Source organism: Vicia villosa, unplaced genomic scaffold, assembly GCF_029867415.1.
Source record: "Vicia villosa cultivar HV-30 ecotype Madison, WI unplaced genomic scaffold, Vvil1.0 scaffold8, whole genome shotgun sequence".
In the NCBI taxonomy this organism is placed as follows: Eukaryota; Viridiplantae; Streptophyta; class Magnoliopsida; order Fabales; family Fabaceae; genus Vicia; species Vicia villosa.
In genome coordinates, this window is record NW_026706811.1 from 1,735,539 (window position 1) to 1,758,941 (window position 23,403).

Sequence of the window (23,403 nt, forward strand, 5' to 3'; positions counted from 1 at the left end):
TAGTTGATCAATCCTCTGTCGGAATGTTTTGCTCCATTTTTCTTTAGATATTTGTTGTATCTTCGCACAAACAGTCCCATTTCCTCATCATCGGAGTCTTCGTCATCACTTGTGTCACTATCCTTTGGCTCTCGTTTTGAGGTCTTGGAGCTCGAAGCTTTTAGAGCTATTGACTTCTTCTCTACCTCTTTCTCCATGTTCTTTTCTTTCTTTGTCCTCTTCTCATGCATGTCAAGGCATTTAAGATGCTGTTCATGTTCCTCTAGTTTACCAAAGAGAGTGGTAATGTCTAAAGTGTTGAGATCATTTGCTTCCTTAATTGCTGTAACTTTGGGTTGCCATTCCCTGTTCAAACACCTTAAGATTTTGTTAGTAGCAAATGCATTGGAAACAGGTCTATCAAGAGAATTTAATCGATTTTTCAGGTGAACGAATCTTTTCTGCATGCTTTCGATGGTTTCACCATCTTCCATGTGGAAAAGTTCGAACTCTTGAGTTAACGTATTGATCCTAGCTAGTTTGACATCATCTGTTCCCTCGTGGGCAACTTGCAATGTGTCCCACATAGCTTTAGCTGATCTACAATGGGAAACGCGATAGTATTCATCAACTCCTAGAGCTGAGATTAGAATGTTTCTCGCTTTCCAATCGTATGCATATCTCTTTTCATCTTCAGCATTCCAAGTATCTTCTGGTTTTGGAACAACTGCACCAGCTGCATTTGTCATGGTGATCTGAAATGGACCATTGACAATAGCTGTCTAGATGTTCCTATCAATTGCATTGATATGGACACACATACAATCCTTCCAATAGCCGTAGTTTTCGCCGTTGAAAACTGGAGCTCTATTATGAGCCCCTTTAGGTCCGGAAGCCATCTTTCCAATAAGTGTTTCACGTAGCACGGAATAAACCAGAGCTCTTGATGCCACTTGTTAGACGCTGGCCTAAAGATCTAGAGGGGGGGTGAATAGATCTCACTAAGTTTTTACGGATTTTTCTACTAACTCGAGCGAAAGCGGTTCTGAATTGACTTGCGTCTATTCCGGACCGCTATTGCAAAGGTCGTATGTGTTTCAAAACCAAAAAATAAGTGGAATTAATGGTGAAGTAATATGATGGCTAACCAATACGTTTAACAACTGAAAACCAATTAACTTCTAGATTGACAACTTTGATTTGCAATGCAGTAAGATTGGATTAAGCAAAAACACAAACACTTGGTGATACGTTCAAATTGATAGTAATTCAAGTTGTGGTGAATTGTGATGTTTGTGCAGAACTTTAATTCACAATTTTAACACTTGAATCGTTGATCAATTTTGCACTTATAACCAATTATGAACAGAAAGTAAAAGAGAAAGTAAAAGCGACAAGAACACGATATTTGTTTAGGCAGTTCGTCGATCGTCCTCGCTACGACTACGTCTGCCCCCAATTCCAAATTGAAATTGGGTAATCTTTCATTAATGTTGAAAGTAGTATATACAAAGAAGATAACAAAGCGATAAACGATAAACCAATTATGTCGATCCTTTGAATCTTCTTCCCCCTTAATCTTGAGCCAGATCAAGGTTATCCAAGAGCTTCACTTTGATTCCCTTCTGCAGTGTCTTGATTCCTTGAACTCCCCGTTCCTCAATCGTTACACTCAGCCGAATCCTCAATGAACGCCTCTTGATAAAAACCCCCAAGAACCACCCGTCGTGGAGGACAAAACCCGCAGATTTTATTCACCAACAAACCCCACAAACCTTCACCCACTAGGAATCTTCAATTCCGTTCCATGGACGTTATCGAACTCATCACTAACCCGCAACGCAAGAATGATTATGTGTAATTGTGTTGGAGATGATGAAGAACGAAGATGAGAAGCGTTTGTGTATCTTTCAGTCGTTGGTGTACATTGAATAATTACCCTTGCACAATATATATGATTGCATAACAGTTAGAACCAAGAAAAACTGATTTTTGAACTTTCTTGATCAGTTAGGTCGACCACTTGTAGTGCTTAGGTCGACCTAACAGAGCTTGCAGAATTTTGCTCCCAGTTAGGTCGACCTGTTGAAGGAGTAGGTCGACCAGAATCCTCTTCTGATGCATTCTGGGGACATTTTCACAGATTAGGTCGACCTAGTTGATGTGTAGGTCGACCTAACAGGCTGGTATGTAGAATTCATCAATTTAGGTCGACCTAAATGATGTGTGAGTCGACCTAGCAGGGGTATATGAATTTTTCTCCATTTTAGGTCGACCTGGGTTGATGGTAGGTCGACCTAACTGCTGCTTTTCTGCATTCTTCTTGTTTTGCTTGTGTTGAGTCAACCTTTAAACATATAAACATAATGGGTTGACCTATGAGTGATCAATGCTTGCTTTTCTTTAAGTTTTCTGCTTCCGTCTTGTTGTTTGAATGCTTATTTGAGTTTGCCATGAATCAAAAACATCTTTGAGTGTAATCTTGTATTCACAGGAACGTCGTTACCGACGGGACTCAGTAGAAAATAATAGGTACGAATTTATTATTAAAATTTCGTTTTGGTTTTAATTCCCAATTCTAATTTAAATAACTTTGTCACGAGAGAGAGGTTATTTAACACGATTTTGTCACGAGAGTGAGAAATCAATTAAGGTTAGAGCTGACACTGCGAGAGCATGGGAATCAAACTGGATAGTGGAAATTAGGCAACAAATCTAAATACAGTGAAAGCGCTTTAGATGCGTTTAGGATATTATTGGCTTTCAAAATATATTTCTTAGTTACTGGGCGAGCGAGAGCAAAATCTTGGAATTAGGAAGTATGACTTTAGTTAATACCGTGAGAGCGTGAGGCGGAGTCTTTAAGTTGGTATATTCTACGAAACTAAGTTATATTCATAATTAGTACCCGTTTTCTATAAGTCCTTCAGGAACGCGAAAATCATATACCGGCCTCGTTTTAGTATTCTTTTCTAGTTTAGTTTAGTTTTACCTTTAGTTTCCCCTTAATTAATTATTCATTAGCCTTAGCTTTACAAAGCAACGATAGACTATAGTAGGTTGACATTGGTCTTTGTGGTTCGACAATCTTTTATATTACTTCGATAAATCCGTGCGCTTGCGGACGCATCATTTATTACATTTTATAATAATTGTAATGTTGATTAAAAGATTTTATATACAGAATAAAATATTGAAATCAACTTATCATCTCTTTTAAAAATAATAAGTAATTTGGTTTAGACAATTTTGTCTTTTTTCCATTTTATTTTTCTTATTATATTATTATATTTTAAAAATAAAAGCATGCGTACCACACCAGTACTCGTGTGAGCGCATGGGTAATTAGGCTAAAATAAAAGTGAATGCACGGGTAACACATCAATATCATATGAACGCACAAGTAACCAAGTCAAAATCTATGAGAATACACAGGTAACATACTATTACCACGGGTAACCAAACCAAAATCTTTGTGAACGCACGTATTATACTTTTTTTTTTCAATTAAAGAAAATAAAATTAAGATAATATATGAATAATTGAAATATATATTATTTATGTCTTTCTTTTAAAAATTGATAATTCAATACAATTTTGTTTTTATTTTTAAAATATGTATTTCTTTTAAAAATAAGGGCTAATTATGCCAGGGGTCCCTGTAAAAATGCGACCCTGCATTTTTAGTCCCTGTAAAAAATTTCTTCAACTAATGGTCCCCATAAATTCTGACGTTAGCATAAATGGTCCAATCCGTTAGTTTTCTCCAACGGTGGATTACGTGGATGGCCACGTAGGTATTATTTATATTTTTATTTTCATTCTTGAACACCCCATATATTTTTATATCATCTGCAGCGCGAAATCCCCAAATGGAACCCTAATATTGTTCTCCACCTTTCTCCATCTCCATCTTTCTTCTCCATCTTTCTTCTCCATACTTCTTCTCCATCTTTCGTCTCCTTTTTTCGATCTGCGCCCCAGCTAATAGGTATGGCCTCGTCTGCTAGTAGAAGCAAAACAGGTTCATATCAATCAGTTTCAAATCGTAGATGGAAGGTATGTGCTTGTAATATGCGTATGGTTTCTTATCGTTGCAAAAATGGTCGCAATCGAGGGAGGCTCTTCTGGAGATGTCCGTTGTGGCAAAGCGATGAAACGTGCAATCTATTTGAATGGGATGATGAAATAGGGTCAGGACATGATGCAATCGAGGCTGATGAAGAATGGACAAATGATGCAACAAAGATTAGAGAGATGCAAACTTTTGGGACCTTGAAAGAGTTATATGAGCAAGAAGTGAAGAAAAACGTGGAAATGGAGATGAAGCTTGGGTCAGATGGATTATGTGGAAAGATGAAGACAGTTTGCCTCATTGTATCATTGATAATCAATTTGTACTTGAATGCTATTTATAAATGTTAGAATGAATTAGATTAAGGTTAAGCAGAACATGTAGGTTGTAATATGTAATGTTTAACAGAAGTTTATTATGAATTGAATGGATTGTGTTCATTAATGTTTGTGTTGAGTACTAAAATTTGAGTTTAATAATGTTTGTTATACAATTGCTTAAGCTCTGACTTCTATACAACTGCTATAATTAATGTAATAAGCTATAGTTGAATTGACTTGTATATAATTGACCTGTAATAAGCTATAATTGACTTAATGTAATAAGCTATAATTGAATTGTATATAACTGCTTAAGCTCTGAATTGAATAACTTTGATGGACATAATTAGGCATAGCCTTACATTCATATAATCAGTAGACCTTCAAAAAGGTACATCAGTACATTACAAAATAAACTGCATCAGTACATTAAACAAGGTTCCAACCCATAAACACAAACTGCATCAGTACATTAAACAGATTAAAAAGATGGTTCCAAAACATTGTTTACAAAAAAAAGTTGCAAATACATCATCAAACACTTGTTTCACTGAGTCAATCCTTTATAAATGTCATCCCATTTCTTTGTCTTGATTGCATGACAAGTTGAATCCTCACTTGCATCACCTTCATCAGGGATCACCAAAGGGTCATCTGATCTTTTTCCAGGTCCTGTAATATCCCTTGTCTTCAGGCTCCTCAACCGGTCACTAGTCCTTTTTGGTACCTGCATATCAGTGTTACTTTTTCTGGGCTTGGTTTGAACTTGTTTTGGTTTCTCTTTAATTGGCTTGGTCTGGATTTTGGCCCTTTTAGGTGCTTGACCAAAGAAAATTCTTGGTCCAGACCTAGGCTTAGCAGCTATTGGTGCACTGTCCTTCTCACTTGGGGCACTGTCTATTTCTTTCTCATTGGTTTCAAGTTCAGGCTCAACAGGTGTAGTGTCATGCTCCACTGGTGCATTGTCTTTTTCTTTCTCAATTGTTTCAGGTTCTTGCTCCACTGGTGTAGTGTCCTGCTCCACTTCTGTATTGGCTTTTTCATTCACATGAGGTTCTTGCTCCATTGGTGTAGTGTCCTGCTCCACTTCTGCATTGGCTTTTTCATTCACATTAGGTTCATTCTCCACTGGTGTAGTGTCCACACGCAAAGGCTGAATGTTTAGTATGTCTTCCCAATCCAACAAGACCTCAAGTGTGGAAGCATCCCATTCAGCAAACTTATCAATAGGTGGAGACTTGGTCCCACTTGGTCCAGCTCCATTAGATGTTGGGTTTTTTGGTTTCTTTGCCTTGACCTTCTTGGGCTGAAATAAACAAATCAAAGTATCCACATATCAAAGTATTCAAAGTATTCAAAATCAATATATTAAACAAATATGTCTGAACACATACCTTTTTCTTAGCTGCATTAGTAGCTTGATGAGTTTGGCTGGCCTGTGTGGGCACATTTTCAGCATGTGGAACACCTTCAGCAGGTGGAACATCTTCAGCAGTTTGACTGGCCTGTGTGGGCCTGTATACAACAACAATTTGGGCATTTTTTTGCAGGTCCTCTTGTTGTGGCCTAACTGAAAATAAACCTTGCATCTATGGCTAGTATTTGTCCTTTGCCACTTATTCTGGTTAGCTTCATCAGGCTCTCTCCTACGTAGCTTCTTTGGCCTACCTGCACCACATTTATAGAGTGGTGGAAACATGTTTGGATTGTTTGTTCTGGGCCATTTATTATGCCCATTCAGTGGGGTGATTATCTCACTGTAGCATGCCTCATATGTGCTCTTATGGTAGCACTTATTTACATATGACACATGATCATCCACCTTCCTATATATTGCTGCCACTGCATGTCTGCATGGTATACCAAAAAGATCCCAAAAATTGCAACTACAAGTATGTTTTTCTAGGTCAACAACATAGCTCTCACTAAAAAGTACATGTGTAACTTGAAAAGATAATCTACCAGCATATGTGGCTAACCAACTTGCACTCTTCTCAATCTCTCTATCTAGCCTTTTCAATGGTTTGGACATTATTTGTCTCTTATATCCTTCCACTTTTTCTCTAAGGGTTGCAAACCTACCCATCATATAATTCCTAATCCACTCTAGCATTGTAATTATTGACTTGTCCCTTTGAAGTAATATGGTGGCATTAAAAGACTCACTTAAATTGTTCATCAAGACATCACATTTTGAGAAAAAGGGGAAAGCATGCTTACACCATTTGTTCTTGGGAATTGCCTCTAACCATTCATAAGCTTCCAATTTTGCCTCCTTGATCATTAGCATATTTGCTTCATGTGCCTCAAAATAGGTAGCCTTAGCAGCTGCCATCATCAAATCTCTGAACAAGGTACCTCCTTCAAACTTCTTTTTGAAGTTTGCATATAAGTGTCTCAAACAGAATCTGTGTTCATAAGATGGGTACTCTTCTTCAAATACTTGCACCAGGCCCTGCATAAAACATCATATAAATGGTTATATAATGTTAGTCAATCAAAGTAAGTATATAATATGTAAGTCAATAACAATACCTTTTGTTGATCAGATATGAAGCACACCATCTTCCATCTCTAATGTCCTCTAATAATAACTTCATAAACCAACTCTAGGTGTCTTTTGTCTCACTCTCAACTACAACAAAAGAAACTGGAAGATACTGATCATTGGGATCTCTTCCCACAACAATCAACATAATTCCACCATACCTATGTTTCAAATGGCATCCATCCAAGCCAATAAAGGGCTTACATGTTTTTGTCAAAGCTTTCTTGGTCCCATCAAAGCAAAGATAACACCTTTCAAATCTTGGCCTCAAACCTGGAGCTAGAGCAGCTGTGTTGATTTTGAAAGTATTATCTGCTGAAGCCCTCTTCAATTTAGCACCATAATACCACAACATGCTAAATTGCTTACTTGAATCACCCTCAACTATTTGTCTAGCAATTTGCCTAGCCTTAAAGGCCCTGCATCCTGGAATTTCTGTGGAATATCTTGATCTAATATCTGCCACTACCTCATTTAGTTTCATCTTACTGTTGTTCTTAATCCCATCAACAATAACCTTAGCAACCCATTCAGCCTTAGCGCTTTTGTTAAAAAACTGTCTTCCACACTTGTGTTTATCAAAGAGTGTTTTAATCCTAAAAGTTGCAGTAGATAACACTCTACTACACAAAATTGTGTAGTTACATTTTTTATTATCCTTGCAGACCACTCTACATCTATTTGAGTCATTTTTCTCAAACTTGATATCCCTGCCATTTAACACATTATGCTCAAGTATTGCATCTTTAAATTGTCTCAAGGAACGAAACTTCATTCCTACTTTGAACACATATTCTTTGCTCAACTTATCTTCTTCATTGAACCTTATAACACAAGGCCTCTCATCAGAACTATCATCTTCAGCTCCACTGTCCAGCTCATCAGTCATGTATTCGTCTTCAATGACATGTTGCTTACCCAATTCTTCTGTTACAAGAACTTTCTCACATTGCCTACTTGTCCCACAAGGTACATTTTGTTTTGTAGGCTCAACATCTACAACAGTCATCTCCTCTTCAAAACCCCTCATCCTTTCCTCCTCACTATCATCAAAATGGACATCCCTAATTGACTCATCACTTGATTCATCATCCAGTACACCCTTTCCCTTCCATTTAATCTTATCCATAAATGAACTCACCCCACCCTCAGGTTTTGGCTCACAGTATATCTCAACGTTACATTTCTTATCAAACACTATGGCTGATAATTCAACAGCATCTGCATCATCTCTAAATGCTAGTAAATCTTCATCAAAATTTCCATTCTCAGGTTTCCACCACATCTTAACATTTGTATCATCAAAATCAGGCTCTATGGTTTTCACTAAGTCACAGACTTCAAAAAATGACCAAAAATCTGTGTGTTGGTTGCTGAACCCAAGTACATCCCCACCCTCATACCTAATGTCTGGGTCTTTTACAAAACACCCTTTAATATAAAACACAACATTGAACCTAGACATGTTCCTGTTGAATACCATTTAAAAATAAAACCTACGTTAACAAACATCTACAACGGTTTTCGGTTTCACTATAGCAGTAAAGATGAAACCCTAACATACTATATTGAGATAAAGGGATTTACCTGGGACCACAAGAAGATTGAAGAAAGCGATGCTAAATGGGACCACCACGAACAATATTTTGCAGCTCACGAACCTGGGACCACCACGAACAATAAAGAATGGAGCTCACAAACTTGGGACCACCACGAACAACTCTTCTGGGGGGAAATGGAAATGTAACAATCTCTGAACACAATCTCCTTATGTTTCAAATATTTCCAAGCTGGCAATAAGATTAAAAATTATCTCCATGTCATACATGCCACGTCATTCACCGTTAATGAAATTTAACAGCCAGGATGAAATTTGCTAACGTCTAATGTTTTAGGGACTAAAGTTTGAAGAAAATTTTTATAGGGACTATTTTTGCAGGGTGGCTAATTTATAGGGACTAAAAACTTAATTAACCCTAAAAATAATAAACTATTTTGTTTTTCTTATTTACATTTTTATTCTATTTTGAAAACAAAAGTCTGCGTACCACACCAGTACCCGTACAAACGCACGGGTAAGGTAATACACCAGTGTTGTATGAACGCACGGATAATCTTATCAAAATATATGCGAACGCATGAGTTTTTATGTTTTTGTACAATTAAATAAAATTAATGTAAAACTTATGTTAGTCGTACTACCGACTTTTCATTTTTGCATATTTTAAACCACAGTCCAAAATTCAATAAATACAACATTAAATTTATTTCTTTTAGATCATCTTTTTCTTTTTTTTTTACTTTTATGTAAAATTATGTTTCTATTGATTTTCTACTAATTCTAATTTTTGGATATTTATTTGTTCCATTTATTAATCCTTTTAGGTTTAATAGTAACTTTAGTCCCCTATTTTATCTTTTTCTTGATTTTCATCCGTCTATTTTAAAAAGCACTATTTTAGTCCCCTTTTTAAGTTTTTTGTACAATTTCGTCCCCCTATTTTGCTTTTTTCTGCAAAATTAGTCCATATTTTTACTCCTTTTCAAAAGGAAACTAAAATCGTTTATTTTTTTTTATTTTTTACTCTTTATTTTTATTTTTTTGTAATCAAGATATATTAATAGAACAAATGTTCACAAAACGAGATTACAAAAGAACGGTCGAAACCGCGGGGAAAATTGTCCACCAATTGGAACCTAACTTAAGTACAACAATTTTGTCAAAAAATAAAACCTTAAGTACAACAATGGGTTTTTGTCAAACTCATAAAAGTTACAATTGACTTGAGAAATATTCCCAATAAAAACCCATCTCCATAACAAAGCTTTCACACCTCATGCCACATCCCGAGAATTTCACACAAAATCCTTGAAAATAATGCCGTTTCCAAAAACCCATAAACTCCATATAGTTGCCAGCCACACACACCCCACCTTCCCTTTTTTCAAATTCTTCCTTCTACAAAACAAATGCCATTTTCAAAAACTCCCCTTAAATCTCCCGCTTTATAGTCCGACATACCTATCCAACTAACAATTTGCAACCAAACTTTATCCGCCCTCCGACAAAGAAGAAGAGAATGGGAAGAAGATTCCATACTACCATCACAGAAAGCACAAACTAAATTAGAAGGAGCGAAAGAAATACCTCAGTGCACAATTGTTTTCTTTTTATTATTACAACTTTATCAATTCTTAAAAAAAACAATTTTTTCTTTTAATTTTCACAATTATTTTTTTACAAAGTATGTGTTTAAATATTTTTCTTAACAATAGTAATTTTTAAAAACTTATATAATTATTGTGCAATCTATTTTTTTTTCTAATAATACTTTTATAAATTTTAATCTATTTGAATTATCAAAACTAATTGATGACAATTCCGCAGTCCACACATGTACTCGTGCGAACGGATCGGTATCCTGATAGTTTTTAGTGCAAATACGTTGATTTCTCACTTTGAATGTGAACTGATCGAGTCATGTCATAATCCTTTTGAAAGTGACAAACATTGAACTTTTTAATATAAGTGTATATAATAATCGAATTGGCTTTTTGGAGACAGCTCAAGACCAAGCAAAGTTTCTTCCTCTAAAGATATGTCACGCCTAGGCCTAGCTCTTTTCAAACAACAAAAGTATGAAATCCCAGAATTATTCAAGAATTCAAAGCCCGCATAAGGAAAAATAAAATCAATTACAGAATAAGAAGAAGAAAAAAACTCTTTCTCTTTCCCTCTTCATGTTCTCTCTATTACTTAATGGAAAGGCTTAAGTATGTAATGATCAAAGACCAAAACAATATGAAGATAAGATTCAAATCAAATCAAATAAACTGATTTGTATTTTTTATTTTCACACTCCAGTTTAAATCAAATCAAATTAATTAAAATCAATTTTTTAGTTTCAAAAATAGTCCAAATCAAATTATTAACTGACTTTTTACCTAAACTATTTTAGTATTTTTATCTTAAAATTTATGTTGTTGTATATTCATGTATTTTATTTATCATTTTATAATAAATTTTAAATTTTCCTAACATATAATTTTTATTGAAGTAACTCAAACCAGCAAAATTTTACCCCTAATTAGAATTTTATATTATATAGACAATCTTTATACATTCCTGATAATTTAGAGATTACTTAATAGGTGTCTCAAAATAAAAATATGTCTAGGTGCTGAGCATGATATAAGTGGGTAGTAGCAGTAAAGATAAGGTATTGGCATAGAAATTCGTAGCCGGCCACATCCACAAAAAGATATATGCATATGATGCTGCTAAGTATGCGCATGTTACGACCACAAACCATCAGATCTTAAGCAACAAAGATAATATATGGATGGAGCTATAAAATCTTTTATCTTTCCTTAATCATAGAATATGAGGTCATCTATGTTCTATGTACAGTTGAATTTGTTAAGGTATAGATTTGAACATACAATTTTTTACTTTTTCATTTCAAATGTATGATTCTCACCTATATGATATTTCATACTTATTTTTTTATCAAATAAGTATGCAATTTCTAAACTCAGTGGCAATCACAAAATTTTCAAGTCAAAGAAAAATCTAGTCTCCATTCTATATAACCATTAACCAATTTATTCCATAATACATATAGAACTGAGTATGGTCTCCTTGAGATCTGAAATTCTATGTAGTGCACAACAAAATATTAATTTGATGTACATTTTTCTTCTTAATATGAATATGTACTTTTGTAAAAATGGTAAGGTTCTGTCATTTGATTTGGTTTTAGAGTTTGATATTAGAGAGGCACTCTTCTTTTTCAGGAACCAATATATTGGGTTGTATTCTCTGCCATTTGTCTAAATCAGCATCTCCAATATAGAGTATATATCTGAAGGTACTTATTCACAAATTATAAATTTGATGCACCAAAATGTATTCTTCTTTGTAAACCAATATATTATGCTGTATTCTCTGCCATTTGTCTTGACCAGCATCTCAATTATTTTCCTATTGCAATATAAATCAATATATATCTTGAGGTACGTATTTCTTTATAGGCTGTAATTAGAAGTTATATAAAATACAAGGCAAATATTCCCTCAGCATTAACAAATGGGAGGCAACCATTAACAGTAATACACACATATTCCCTGCCAATGCCATTTATTTAGATTCTAAAACCAAATTGTAAAACTTTAGGCTTTGTCCAAAATAGAATGAAATTTGAATTTCTAAAATAGCCTATGCAGTTAGAATGAAAATTCAGTCATCGATTAAAAAACTAATCATTGTAATTAAATGACTAATAATTTTTAGTATTTGTGTATATTGATATTATTTTATTACAGGCACATATACTATTGAATGTGTAATATAAATCTCTCAAATTTTTTGAAAATATTAAGACACACTTTTGGACCTAGTTCATATTACACATCATTTTATTATTACAAATAGAGGAATCCTAATATAGACCTCAAAAATAAATTCAAAGGCAAATCAATCATTACATTTTTATTATAAAATATCCTATTATTTTACTACAATAAATAATAGTCCAATGGGATATTTTGTTTTAGCTCAATATTAGATGCACTAATAAAAATAATGCTTATATTATATAAATAATATTTTCATAATTAATTTTTTTTAAGGAGATGATATATATATATATATATATATATATATATATATATATATATATATATATATATATATATATAATAATAATAATAATAATAATAATAATAATAATAATAAAAACATTAAATCAAACTCTAAGTTCTGTAATATACATATTTGATCATATGATATTGAAGGGTGAAACAAAACTTAAATGCAACTCTTATATTTTAACACATCTAAATTTTATAGACTTATTCAATACTTTATTCTCTATATCACACTAGCATAGTATATCTATTATTGTTGTCTATTTCTCTCTCATAGGCTCTTTCAAGTGTTTGGATGCACATCTATCATTTTCAACCTAATAATACACCCTATACTCTCACACACACATACACACATAATTTGCTAAATGAGTGGGTAACCAACTCAAGTTGTCGAAATTCATGGATGGTGCAAATAAATGATAATATTAATATTATAATTGCCTAAAAAACGACTAATAATATTAACGAAACTCTGAAATTAAAAATGGTAGATACCATTAATCCATTAGAACCAAAGACTAAATTAACATATGCAAATAGACTAATGTGCTAAAGGGTTTTCAATATCAAGAATAACTCTAGAATTTGGTTAGTTTTTAGGTATAAACAAGTTTGTTCAAATAGCAAAGTAAGAAAGAAGTTTAAATAGTTGTCAAATCTTTTGACACAAAATATACGAGTGGCATCATTTGACACAAAATCTGCACCTCTAATCACATTTATATTTTTAATATCTTAATCTATAACTATATAACTTTTTCATCATTAGTAAATAACTTGTTTTAAAAGAGTCTAAATTCATTTATAGATCAAAATAGATAAATAACCATTCAATATATGTATATGTACCATCAAATATTTCTCTCTTTCCTGCTGCGCATTCCACGGGGTACAATATCTCCAAGTAGTCCTTCATCCGTTGGATGCTGTGGCAGCGATGCATCAGACAAAGCCATTGTAGCGCTGCTCGATCTTCCAGCTTCATGATCATCATGTGGTTGGCTAGGTTGAGAAACAGTAGTGGTGCAAGTGTTTGATTCTGTAGGTATTTGAATAGGATAATAGAATTGAGGCATTGTTGGAGCAAATTGGCCTGTAAAGGAAGCATCATGACTAATGATTCCACCTCGAGGAAATCCAACTGTGTGATGACAGTGTTGGCCTTCATATGTTGTTACAACAATAGTTGGGTCTTCACAAGAGCGTTCAACCCTTTTCTTCACCGTGCATTTACTATTTGTGCATCTATAATAGCTTCTGCAACAAGACAAATATATGCATTAGAATAATCATCACAATGTTACCTACTAGAGCTCATTGTACAACTACTACTCTAGAAGTTCAGTTCAAAGGACTCATCTTCATTTTGCATAACAAATGTTGAGATTAACTAATTTTATTGTATTTTAGTTTATACTAATACCCTTTGAACATTATAAAATACAATTTTTTTTTGAATTTTTGACATCAATAAAACCATTATGCACTCAAAAAGGGATGCTTCTAAATGTACCTTCCAAAAAAAAAGTCTAAATTATGCACCCTCACCATTTTTAATAGAATAATCAATCCTTTACTCTTATATCTTTTACTAGAATCCTTTACTCACCAGTTTAAAGATCATAATTAACACCTCTCAACTTATCATAGGGTGATGATCTAGTCTACTACTACAGGTGACACTTGAATAAAATCAAGTGTAGTAACTGATTTTGTAATCAAATAATCAATTTAATAAAATTGAACTCAATAGATTTACGAATCCATAGATTACAGAATTTAATATTTTATTAAAAATGGTAAAGTTCTTTCATATTTTAAGTATTTTTAGAAATGATAGTAATAAAAAAAATTCATTTCTTTTAATGGAGTTTTGAAGGGAAGGTAGACTGATTTGAATAAAAGGAAGAAAGAAAATGAAAAGCATAGAAGGAGAGACTCTTAATTTGGGGGAATTCAAGAAATGTATTGAAAAGAGGTCTTATAAGGTATAAGCACATTTTTCAAATAACTTCCATAATATTATAATACTCTTAAAATTAAAAACATAGTAATTATAAATATTTTCTTTCATAAGGTATAAGCACATTCTCTCAATTTGGGTGAAAAGGTTACTATTTCTTTGTCTCTCTTTTTTTTCTTAATGCCTTCTCCTCCAAAGTCTCAAACACTATTGAAATAGTTTTGAGAATTTTTATTCATGCCCTCTCCTCCATTTGAATTGTCTACAAAATCATTCTTTTAAATAAAGTGAAAGATTTCTTTTTCATTTCCTCTCTCTAAAGCCCTATCTTTCTCATTTCCAAAAGATATCTAAAAAATGATGAGAATCTTTATTAATGTAGATGACTAATAAGATTCTTTTGAGCTAACATTTATAGTTTCAAGAGACAAGTATTTATGTCTACATCCTACTCCCTCCGTCCCACAATGAGTGACCCAGCCCACCATTTCACACAATTTAAGAAAAGTGGTTAAAAGTAAGAGAGAGAATAATATTTTTACTATATTACCCTTATTATGTATTGGAAATGATGAAATTTTTATTAATTAGAGGGTAGAATTGGAAAAAGTGTATTGGAAATTGAAATGGGTCATTCATTTTGGGACATCATTTAATTCCAAATAGATCACTCATTGTGGGACGGATTACATAACCCCTTTCAACTTGTTATTTGTATAACTCAAAACAAATGCTCGTTATGAGAAAATTAACATGAGAAGTTTAAAATTTTGCTGCACTCTATCTCTCTCAGTTTTCATCTTTTTAATTCAACAACCAAAATAGAATATAGAGAAGATGAAGAATTGTAGAACAATAAGATGTAAAGGAACAAGAAAACTATGGGGAAAGAAATTAAGAAAGATATTTAAATTTAAATAGATCATTAAACCAGTAGGGTTTAACAATATGAAATGTAAAATGCAATTTTTTTTGGATATTTCCATATCCAAATATACCAATCTTGGTTCCTATCCAATGGTTCAACAGCGGTGCTGCAAAATATTCAAATTCTCATTAAACAGCTCATAAAAAAACATCTCAATAAACATGTCCACAACAGAATATCTTAATATCTAATATATAGAACTGATTCCTGATATTAAGAGAAAAGCTTTAGATGTTATTGGAAATTTTACAAGCATATTCTGTGCAAACCATATATCTTTGCATGCTTTCATGATTTATCAAATTTCAACATAAATTTAAGAAAGAAAATGTGCATGAAATAATCAATTGTATGTACTTTATGTAAGTATAATGAAAAAAATATGTATTGTAGTTTAAAATATGATCAAATAATATTTTGTAATGGAATTAGAATATATGCATAGTGATGGGAAGAATTAAAAGTTAATTTGACTAGAAGTAGGTGTAGACCTAGGAAATGGGCTATTTTTAACTGCTTTCTGACCATACTTTCGCCATCTGTAACCATCCTCGAGATGATCAACTTCACTCTTGGTCATAAATGCAAACCGCGGCTGCCGTATTCGCTTTTGCCCTTTCTTTTTACTTTTACTCCTGCAAAATATGAGCCACAATGTAAAAGGGTCAAAAGACACAACATTATTTCTGCATGGTATAAAGCCATATCATACTAATACATTGCATCAATTATCATAATCTTATGTTAATAAGATGATAATTTACATAAAATATGGACCACAAGATTTATATATGAAAAATGGAGAGGTCCCGCTTTACAATGTAAAAACACGCAAACATTATTTTAGGAAAAGAAGCAATATGTCATGAAACTTTTTAATCAAAATGCATTCCATATACTAGCTATTACTAGTAGGTGCATTATAATTATGAGCATAAAGTGCAAATTAATGCTAGTGCTACTATCCTATGGTAGTAAAATGAATAAGCATCATACCAAGAAAGTATATAGTTTTTCTTCTATTCATTCCAATGTAAAAATGACTAAATGAGCATAGTTTGAATATATAGCTGCAACTGGTTAGCATCATATTAATGCCCAAAACACATAACATGATGATATTTTTTTAAGGATAAAAACTTATTTTAAACTTCCAGACAACATTTGAAATTAATTATTTAAGAAATTTTTTAGGAGAATTATAAAGGAAAATAAGTTACTAATATATAATAGATCAAAAAAATATTTAGCTCTAAAAAAAGTGGAGGTCCCTTCCCACTTGTTAATATGGCTTTTATTTTTAATTAAATATTCCAACTATAATAAAAAATGTAATAATTACATTAAAAATAATGCGTAAATAATTATGTTCTGAAAATAAAGTAGAAAGAAGTTTGGATGGCTCAGAGCACGCTATTCCCGCCGTGATAACGGTGGTGCATGTGGACTAAAGCTTCACAAATCCGAAAAGGTAACTTCATAATTACAATTTTTTATCTTTTTTCCACATCAATTTTTCACTTTTGTAGTTATATTCAACCCTACCTTTTCAAAAAATGCAAAACACACGCAAAATATCTAACTCGGATTATGTTCTGTTTGGGAAGAAGATTCCAGATTGTACGGACATGGATTTGCACCGATCCCGAAGAAGTTAATAAAAAATGAAAACGAATTTAAAAATAAAATGAAAAATGTAACAAACAAACAAACCGCAAGTTGATTAGAGTTGATTCGATTTTGATATGATTGATGTGGAATTCAGTTATTTTCTTTCCATTTTTGTCCTCAAAGTTTCACGTTAATTACGATTTAACCGCGAAAACAGAAAGCAGAAAGTTGAAAACAGCGGAATCAAAGTTTGTTACGATTTCATCAACTCACGGTATTTCCGGCGGTTTTTCGTCAGAGACGGTAGATTTCTCCGGCGGATCCTCACTGGAGCTTGAAGAAACGGATTGATTATTAGACCTGTAAGACGACGTCGCTGCTGTCTCGATCGAACCGGTTTGAACCGGCGGCAACGATTCCTCACTGGCTCCGATTCTGTCCGGTACAAGATCCCAGCCGATGTCACCGAACATGGTTCCATCTCTATCGCCGGAGAAGAAATGACTTCCATCGGAATCATCGACGCCTAGAGACCAGCTCGAGTTGCCGATAAACTCTCCGGTGGTTGCGGGATCGGGAGGTGCTCTGTCTTTGTCTTCCATACATGGATTACGTACGAAAAGTATACAGTATGAAGGACATGCTAATCGAAATCACGAATCTGAAATGATGATTCTTCGGATTTTGTGGAAAACGCGAAGAGAAAGAGATAAAGAGAATTAGGGTTTGTGTTATGGAGTGTTGGTTGTTGTGAGAAGGAAGGGACGCGTAGGTTTTGAAGTTTATGAAGAGTTTGAAAGCGTTGTCTCGTCAAAGCACAGTGGAAAAGAGATAATAATAATAATAATGTGAAATATAAATATTTTTTAAAAAAGTTTTTATTTATGTGGTAATAAAAAATAAAAGGAGATATGTTAGAAAATTATTGAGTGTGTCAAATGTAAGAAGAGGGAAGAAAGAAAGTGGTTACAGTAGCACGCGGGGATGAATTATTGGGCCCTTGTTGTGCTGTGCGTGTGCGATATGCTGCGCGGGGATTTTCATTTCTGATACTTTTTTGGCTTTTCTTAATTCAAAGTTTTGCTAACTGAATTCCTTATGGAGATGGTAATATTTTTCAATTATGCGTCTTGATCCAATAACTAGAATGTAAATATGGTTAACTAAATTATGTAGTTAATTAAGTAACGTTAGATAGTAAATGAAGGTTAGAAATTGCTTAAATTAAATATAGCATAGATTTTGAATAATTAATAATAAACGAACTTAATGATAATATTAAAATTAATATTTAATTTAATGTGTTCCTACAAAATCGATACGATGAGAGGTGTCCATTTTTTTAATCAATATTTCATTAATGAACCAAAGGTTCTACCAAAGAGATTACAAAAAGATAAGGTTCCAAGAAAAGCCCCAAAGAAAATTACTCTTCAAATATATGATAAATACAACAACGGAGAATTGTTAAATTATTTATATTTATTTATAAATCATTTTTTACATTTTTTTTTTGTGATTTTGTTATTTTGTGTTTTTATTTGTTCAAATTTTTTTTCCATCTCATTTCAATGTTTATTAAACTCAAATTAACATGGCATATTCAATTTTAATATAGTGTATATTAACTAATGACTTAGATGTCATTAGCATTATAAATCCAGACGTGAATATTTTGAAAAATTAAATTTATTAATATTTGTAGGTATTGTCATGTGATCTTACCGCGATTAGAACGAAGCGTGGACGGAGGACCTCGTGGATAGGATGTAATCAGTAGATGAAGGGGTGTATCTGTAGACACTCCGATATCAAAGTAAGTATTGTTTGTAGAGGTACAAGGTTTAGAGTTAGAAAGAGAATATCTGACCCTCTTGCAATGGAGGATATTTATAGAGAGCCTCCAGCGCAGGGCCAATGGTCTTCATTATGGGTTGAAAGTTCAAGCCCATAATGAATGACTGTCAGGATTGAGTCAGTGTTATGAGCCGTCCTCGGTGCAAATGTGGATTGGACTCTGCTCGACGGTGGGTTAGCTTCTCAGTCCAGAACATCATGTATATATGCAATTTATTATTTTTTATTATTATTAACTCAAATATTATGAGCTTATTTACCATTTCTTTTTTTTCTTTTTTTGAAAAATTAAAATCCTGCTTACTCTATTCATTTGAAAGAATGAATATTTATTTAATTTTATTGAAAATATTAAATGAAGTGTATATCAAACATTAATTCAACCATTTGATACTATGTCAATTTTTATATTAATTTAATAAAAAAATTAAATTGTAAATCATTTTTTATACCTATTACTAGTACTCAACCAATTTGAGTACCAAATAATTTATTTTAATTATAAATTTAGTTAATAAGTTAAGTTATAACTTTCCTCAAAAAGAAAGTTAAGTTAAAACAAAGTATTGATATATTAATAAATTTTTGTTGTTTGATGATTATATTGTACCCAAATAAAAGTTTGATTACCCTATACATTTTAATTTCATTTTCAATCTTACAAGTTCATGAACACGGATAGTAATATATTATATATATCTTTTAAATTTCCAAGAGAAAAAGTTAAATTTCCCAATTATCAAACAAGTGTATAATTTCTATTTAAAAAATCCTTTTCTTTTATATGAAACCATATATCATGATTTCGTGTTAGCTAGTTTTTTCAGTTTTTGTACAGACAAGTTGCTTGATTATAAACAAGAAGTGAAAAGAATAATAGAACCCTTTACGGCATCTCCTTAAATGAAAAGTAAGTGGTTGGAATAATGCATGCCTTTGTTTGAGTTAATAACACATCTTTTTTTATGAATGGAACTTCTCAACAGCGAAATTGATTTTCAATCACACTATTACAGCAACCAATATTGATACACCCAAACAGTGTTTTAAGATTGTGTACCACAATTTCAAAATGGTACAAAAAGATACTCTCCGGTGCAATGCCCCAATTCATGTTTGCTTTAATGCAATGTCGTTAGGTGCATAGACAACTAATTAATCATTAATCTAAGACTCATTAATATAACAATAGTTAATTGAGTGGTCTCATTTCTTGTTCCATTAAAAAAAAAAATCTTATCTCAAAAGCGAAGTGAATTGTACATCGGTTACACATGCAAGATAATGAATGACAACATGAAAATTTGTCACTCTACTTCTTAGTTTCAAAATAATCAAGGGGAAAGTTGAAACGGTCATAGGTTCGATACACAGGAAAATTCTTTTTGAAAATCTTAAATGGCTAAAAAACCTATATATCCACTCGGTTTTAAAATTAAACCGATAGGTAAAACAAGCTTGAATTTATTATATTTAACGTGGATTGTTGGTAACATATAGCCTTAGCTGTACATATAACTTTTTAAATTGGTTTACAAAATAATTATATGAACTATTATATTTAAAGAACAAACTATACTAATTAATAATTTTTTAACATCCTGCAACTCATCAGTCATCTTATGTTCTTTAATGGTTAAAATCTATTCAATGCTTCTAGTTTTTTTTCAACTTTCTTCCATACTTGTTCGTTCAACAAGCGTGGAAGAAAGTTGAACGAAAACTAGAAGTATTAATTAGAGATTTTAACCATCAAAGAACGTGAAATGAAAAATGAAATGCAGAATGCTCAAAAAATATTGATTAGTGTAAGATATTTTTTAAATATAACATAAATTTTCATATTATTATTTCCAAAAACAATTTAATAGATTATATGTTCAAAGAGGAATTCGTGAAACAAACAATCTAAATTAGATATAATAAACTCAACTATATTTTCTGTCACTATAATGTCCTCTTGACATGTTCAGAGGAACAAGATGAGAGTTGCACAAAGAATGACAAAAAACATAATTTTAGTCTCAGTCTCAATCTTAAACTCAATAACAACAACTAAACGTTAAACATATCGATTTTTGAACTTTGCTAAGTATAACAACTAGACAACAACAAAAATAACACCAACAACTTAAAAACAAAAATAAATAATAACAACATTAACATTATTCCAATCTAAACAACAACTAACATTAAACAACAAACTAAAAAAACAATATCTCAACAAAAATACAACAACATCAACAATAAACCTATAACATCAATCTCAGTAAACCAATAATGAATTTATCTCAACAAAACAACAACAAAAAACATCAATCTCAGTTTAAACAACAACTACAAACATGATTAAAATCTCTAAGTTTTCGTGGCTCAACAACAAGAACAACAAAAACAAAAACAACAACTACAACAACGTTAATGTAACATGAATAGCGATGTTAGACATATCATATATGTGAAGAAGAATAAGAAGAAGAAGTGAACAAGAGCCCTAAACACATATCATCTTCGTATTTCCTTACTTTTTCAAGAGTTGGAGGATGATATATGTGTTTAGGACTCTCGTTTTTTTAGAGCTTTTCATTAGGGTTTTGTGGGTGTTGTTTTAGTATATGTTTTTTTAGGATAGAGAAACTGAATGCTACAATCTAGGCAATATATATCAGAGTAAACAATTTCACCTAGGTTGTTAAACAAAACTGAGTTGACAAGTTGCTTAATTTTGGATTAAAAACATAAACTAGATATATCATTTAACGAAATAGAAGGAATATAACATTTAATTTATAAATAAAAAGAAAGAAATAAAAACATAAACTAGATATGTGGGGATTTGAAGCTTGTCTTGAATTAGTTTTCTCCTTGGTTATATTCAAAAATCGAGGGAATATATGGTATTTAAAAAACATGGCGTATTCTTGTATTTTACCTCGATTTTTTGTTCGTTAAGGTGAAATCTTTGTCGTGAAATGTATTATTTGTAGTACTGTCCTTTTTGAAAAATATTGGTTATGGTTTAAGAGTAGATTGTGATTTTATAATGATTTCTTCAGGGAGGAGGAGGTGAAGAATGTGTCTCCCTGGGTGAATGAGGATGATGACTCTAAGTCTAAGAGCAGAAGGGGGCTAAGAGTAAGGGATATCCTGCTGCATAATTATTCTTTTCTTACAAAGTGGAGATGAAAGTTACTTGTAGCACTAAGGGTTTTCGTTCTTCTTCATCTTGGTGGAAAGAGACATCTCTCCTTGGTACAAAAGAGGAATGTAGCTCTAGTAGGTTTTTTGAAGACATTGCTAGAAAAATGGGGTCGAGTCTTCAGGCTTACTTTTGGACCAACAATTGTCTCCTCCCTAGACGATCTATTTCCTCTAGATGCAAAGACTCCGCCTGATCCATTTCCAAAGAGGACCCTTCGAAAAACTTCGGGTCGTGGAATACCGGAGGCAACACATATTTTCCTTTTCGGGACTCAATCGCCAGGTCAACTAAGTTCTCGGTAAGAGGGGGCTTCAGCCTGGAGGTCGCTCTTTGGGGAGAGGCCTTCCTTACAAGAGGAGTGGAGGAAGAACCCCCTGAGCTAGTCTGGGAGACAAGGACCCCATCCACCACTCGGGAAACAAGGTTCTTCTTCCCCTTCTTGACCTTGATCGTCAAGTTCTTCTGCATGTGCTCTTGAGGATTTTACATGTTGCTTGAAACAAAAAACAAAGAAGGGTCAACAAACAAGGAAGAAATAAACGCACGTCTAAAGACGACTAAAATAACTTGGCTACCCAAATAATCCCAGATCTCCTCTGACGTCTTGCACTTGAGGAGCTCATTGACGCTGATCAAAATAGGCTTAACCAGGGGGTTCCCTCTCAAGTCGACCAGAAGACGGCCGCCCCTAGCTACGCGTTGCATGACGCCCAACCCCTCGACATAAGCCACGAGCTTCTCGTAGCAGGCCAAGTCGTCAGCCTTAGCTTTCTCAGTTTCACAATATTGGCGTCGGTGCCATCCATAAATTGTCGACCAACCCAACTAAAGTTGAACCTATAAATGAGCTGCTTCCTCGGATTCCCCTGGTTGTTTAGTTTGGGACGTCCATTCGGCCCCGTATATGTAATTCGGGCAAAAGGTGTTGAGGAGGGCCCTCTGCAATATGGGCTTAATAAAAAAGAATATATCCTTGAACCCTCGAACGAACTTCGAGAAAGCCTTGAAAAGCTTCCTCGGCTGCTTCAGGGATACCCACGCGTATCGACCACCAGCGATGCCCCTCTGAAGATGAAAGCAATATAAGAAGAGGGGCAGAGTAGCTCCTGTAACACTCTTCTAAACCCGATGGAAAATATAACATAAATTAGAGTAAATTAATCATGCTTCTCAAAACAAGGGTGTCACACATAATTCAAAAACCACAAATACCTGTCATGCTTAAATAACAATAAATTAAATTCATGCTTTTCATATCACTTCACATA

At 33.1% G+C, this 23,403-nt stretch overlaps 4 protein-coding genes across 5 annotated transcripts; 1 reads left to right on the top strand and 3 right to left on the bottom strand.

Annotated features, from left to right (window-relative positions):
• The first annotated feature begins 3,972 nt into the window (after positions 1–3,972).
• Positions 3,973–4,404, top strand: LOC131643236 (uncharacterized). The gene has a single exon (XM_058913387.1). It carries the CDS (start codon positions 3,973–3,975, stop codon positions 4,402–4,404), a length of 432 nt encoding a protein of 143 aa, XP_058769370.1.
• Positions 4,405–4,921: 517 nt separating this feature from the next.
• On the bottom strand, positions 4,922–7,050 carry LOC131643237 (uncharacterized). The gene is made up of 3 exons (XM_058913388.1): positions 6,910–7,050; positions 5,765–6,829; positions 4,922–5,680 (listed from the first exon to the last, which is right to left on the bottom strand). Exons 1-3 carry the CDS (start codon positions 6,937–6,939, stop codon positions 4,922–4,924), a joined length of 1,854 nt encoding a protein of 617 aa, XP_058769371.1. The 5' UTR covers positions 6,940–7,050.
• LOC131643238 (uncharacterized) lies at positions 6,984–7,952 on the bottom strand. The gene has a single exon (XM_058913389.1). It carries the CDS (start codon positions 7,950–7,952, stop codon positions 6,984–6,986), a length of 969 nt encoding a protein of 322 aa, XP_058769372.1.
• Positions 7,953–9,641: 1,689 nt separating this feature from the next.
• On the bottom strand, positions 9,642–17,894 carry LOC131643155 (probable WRKY transcription factor 57). 2 transcript variants are annotated; one of them, XM_058913306.1, is made up of 4 exons: positions 17,350–17,894; positions 15,957–16,100; positions 13,424–13,831; positions 9,642–10,021 (listed from the first exon to the last, which is right to left on the bottom strand). In XM_058913306.1, the coding sequence occupies exons 1-3, from the start codon at positions 17,676–17,678 to the stop codon at positions 13,426–13,428; spliced, it is 879 nt and encodes a 292-aa protein (XP_058769289.1). In that variant the 5' UTR covers positions 17,679–17,894; the 3' UTR covers positions 9,642–10,021; positions 13,424–13,425. The 2 variants fall into 2 exon arrangements, with proteins under 2 accessions (XP_058769289.1, XP_058769288.1); XM_058913305.1 differs by lacking the exon at positions 9,642–10,021 and adding an exon at positions 10,965–11,906 and having other exon boundaries at positions 17,350–17,893.
• Between the last annotated feature and the right edge of the window lie 5,509 nt (positions 17,895–23,403).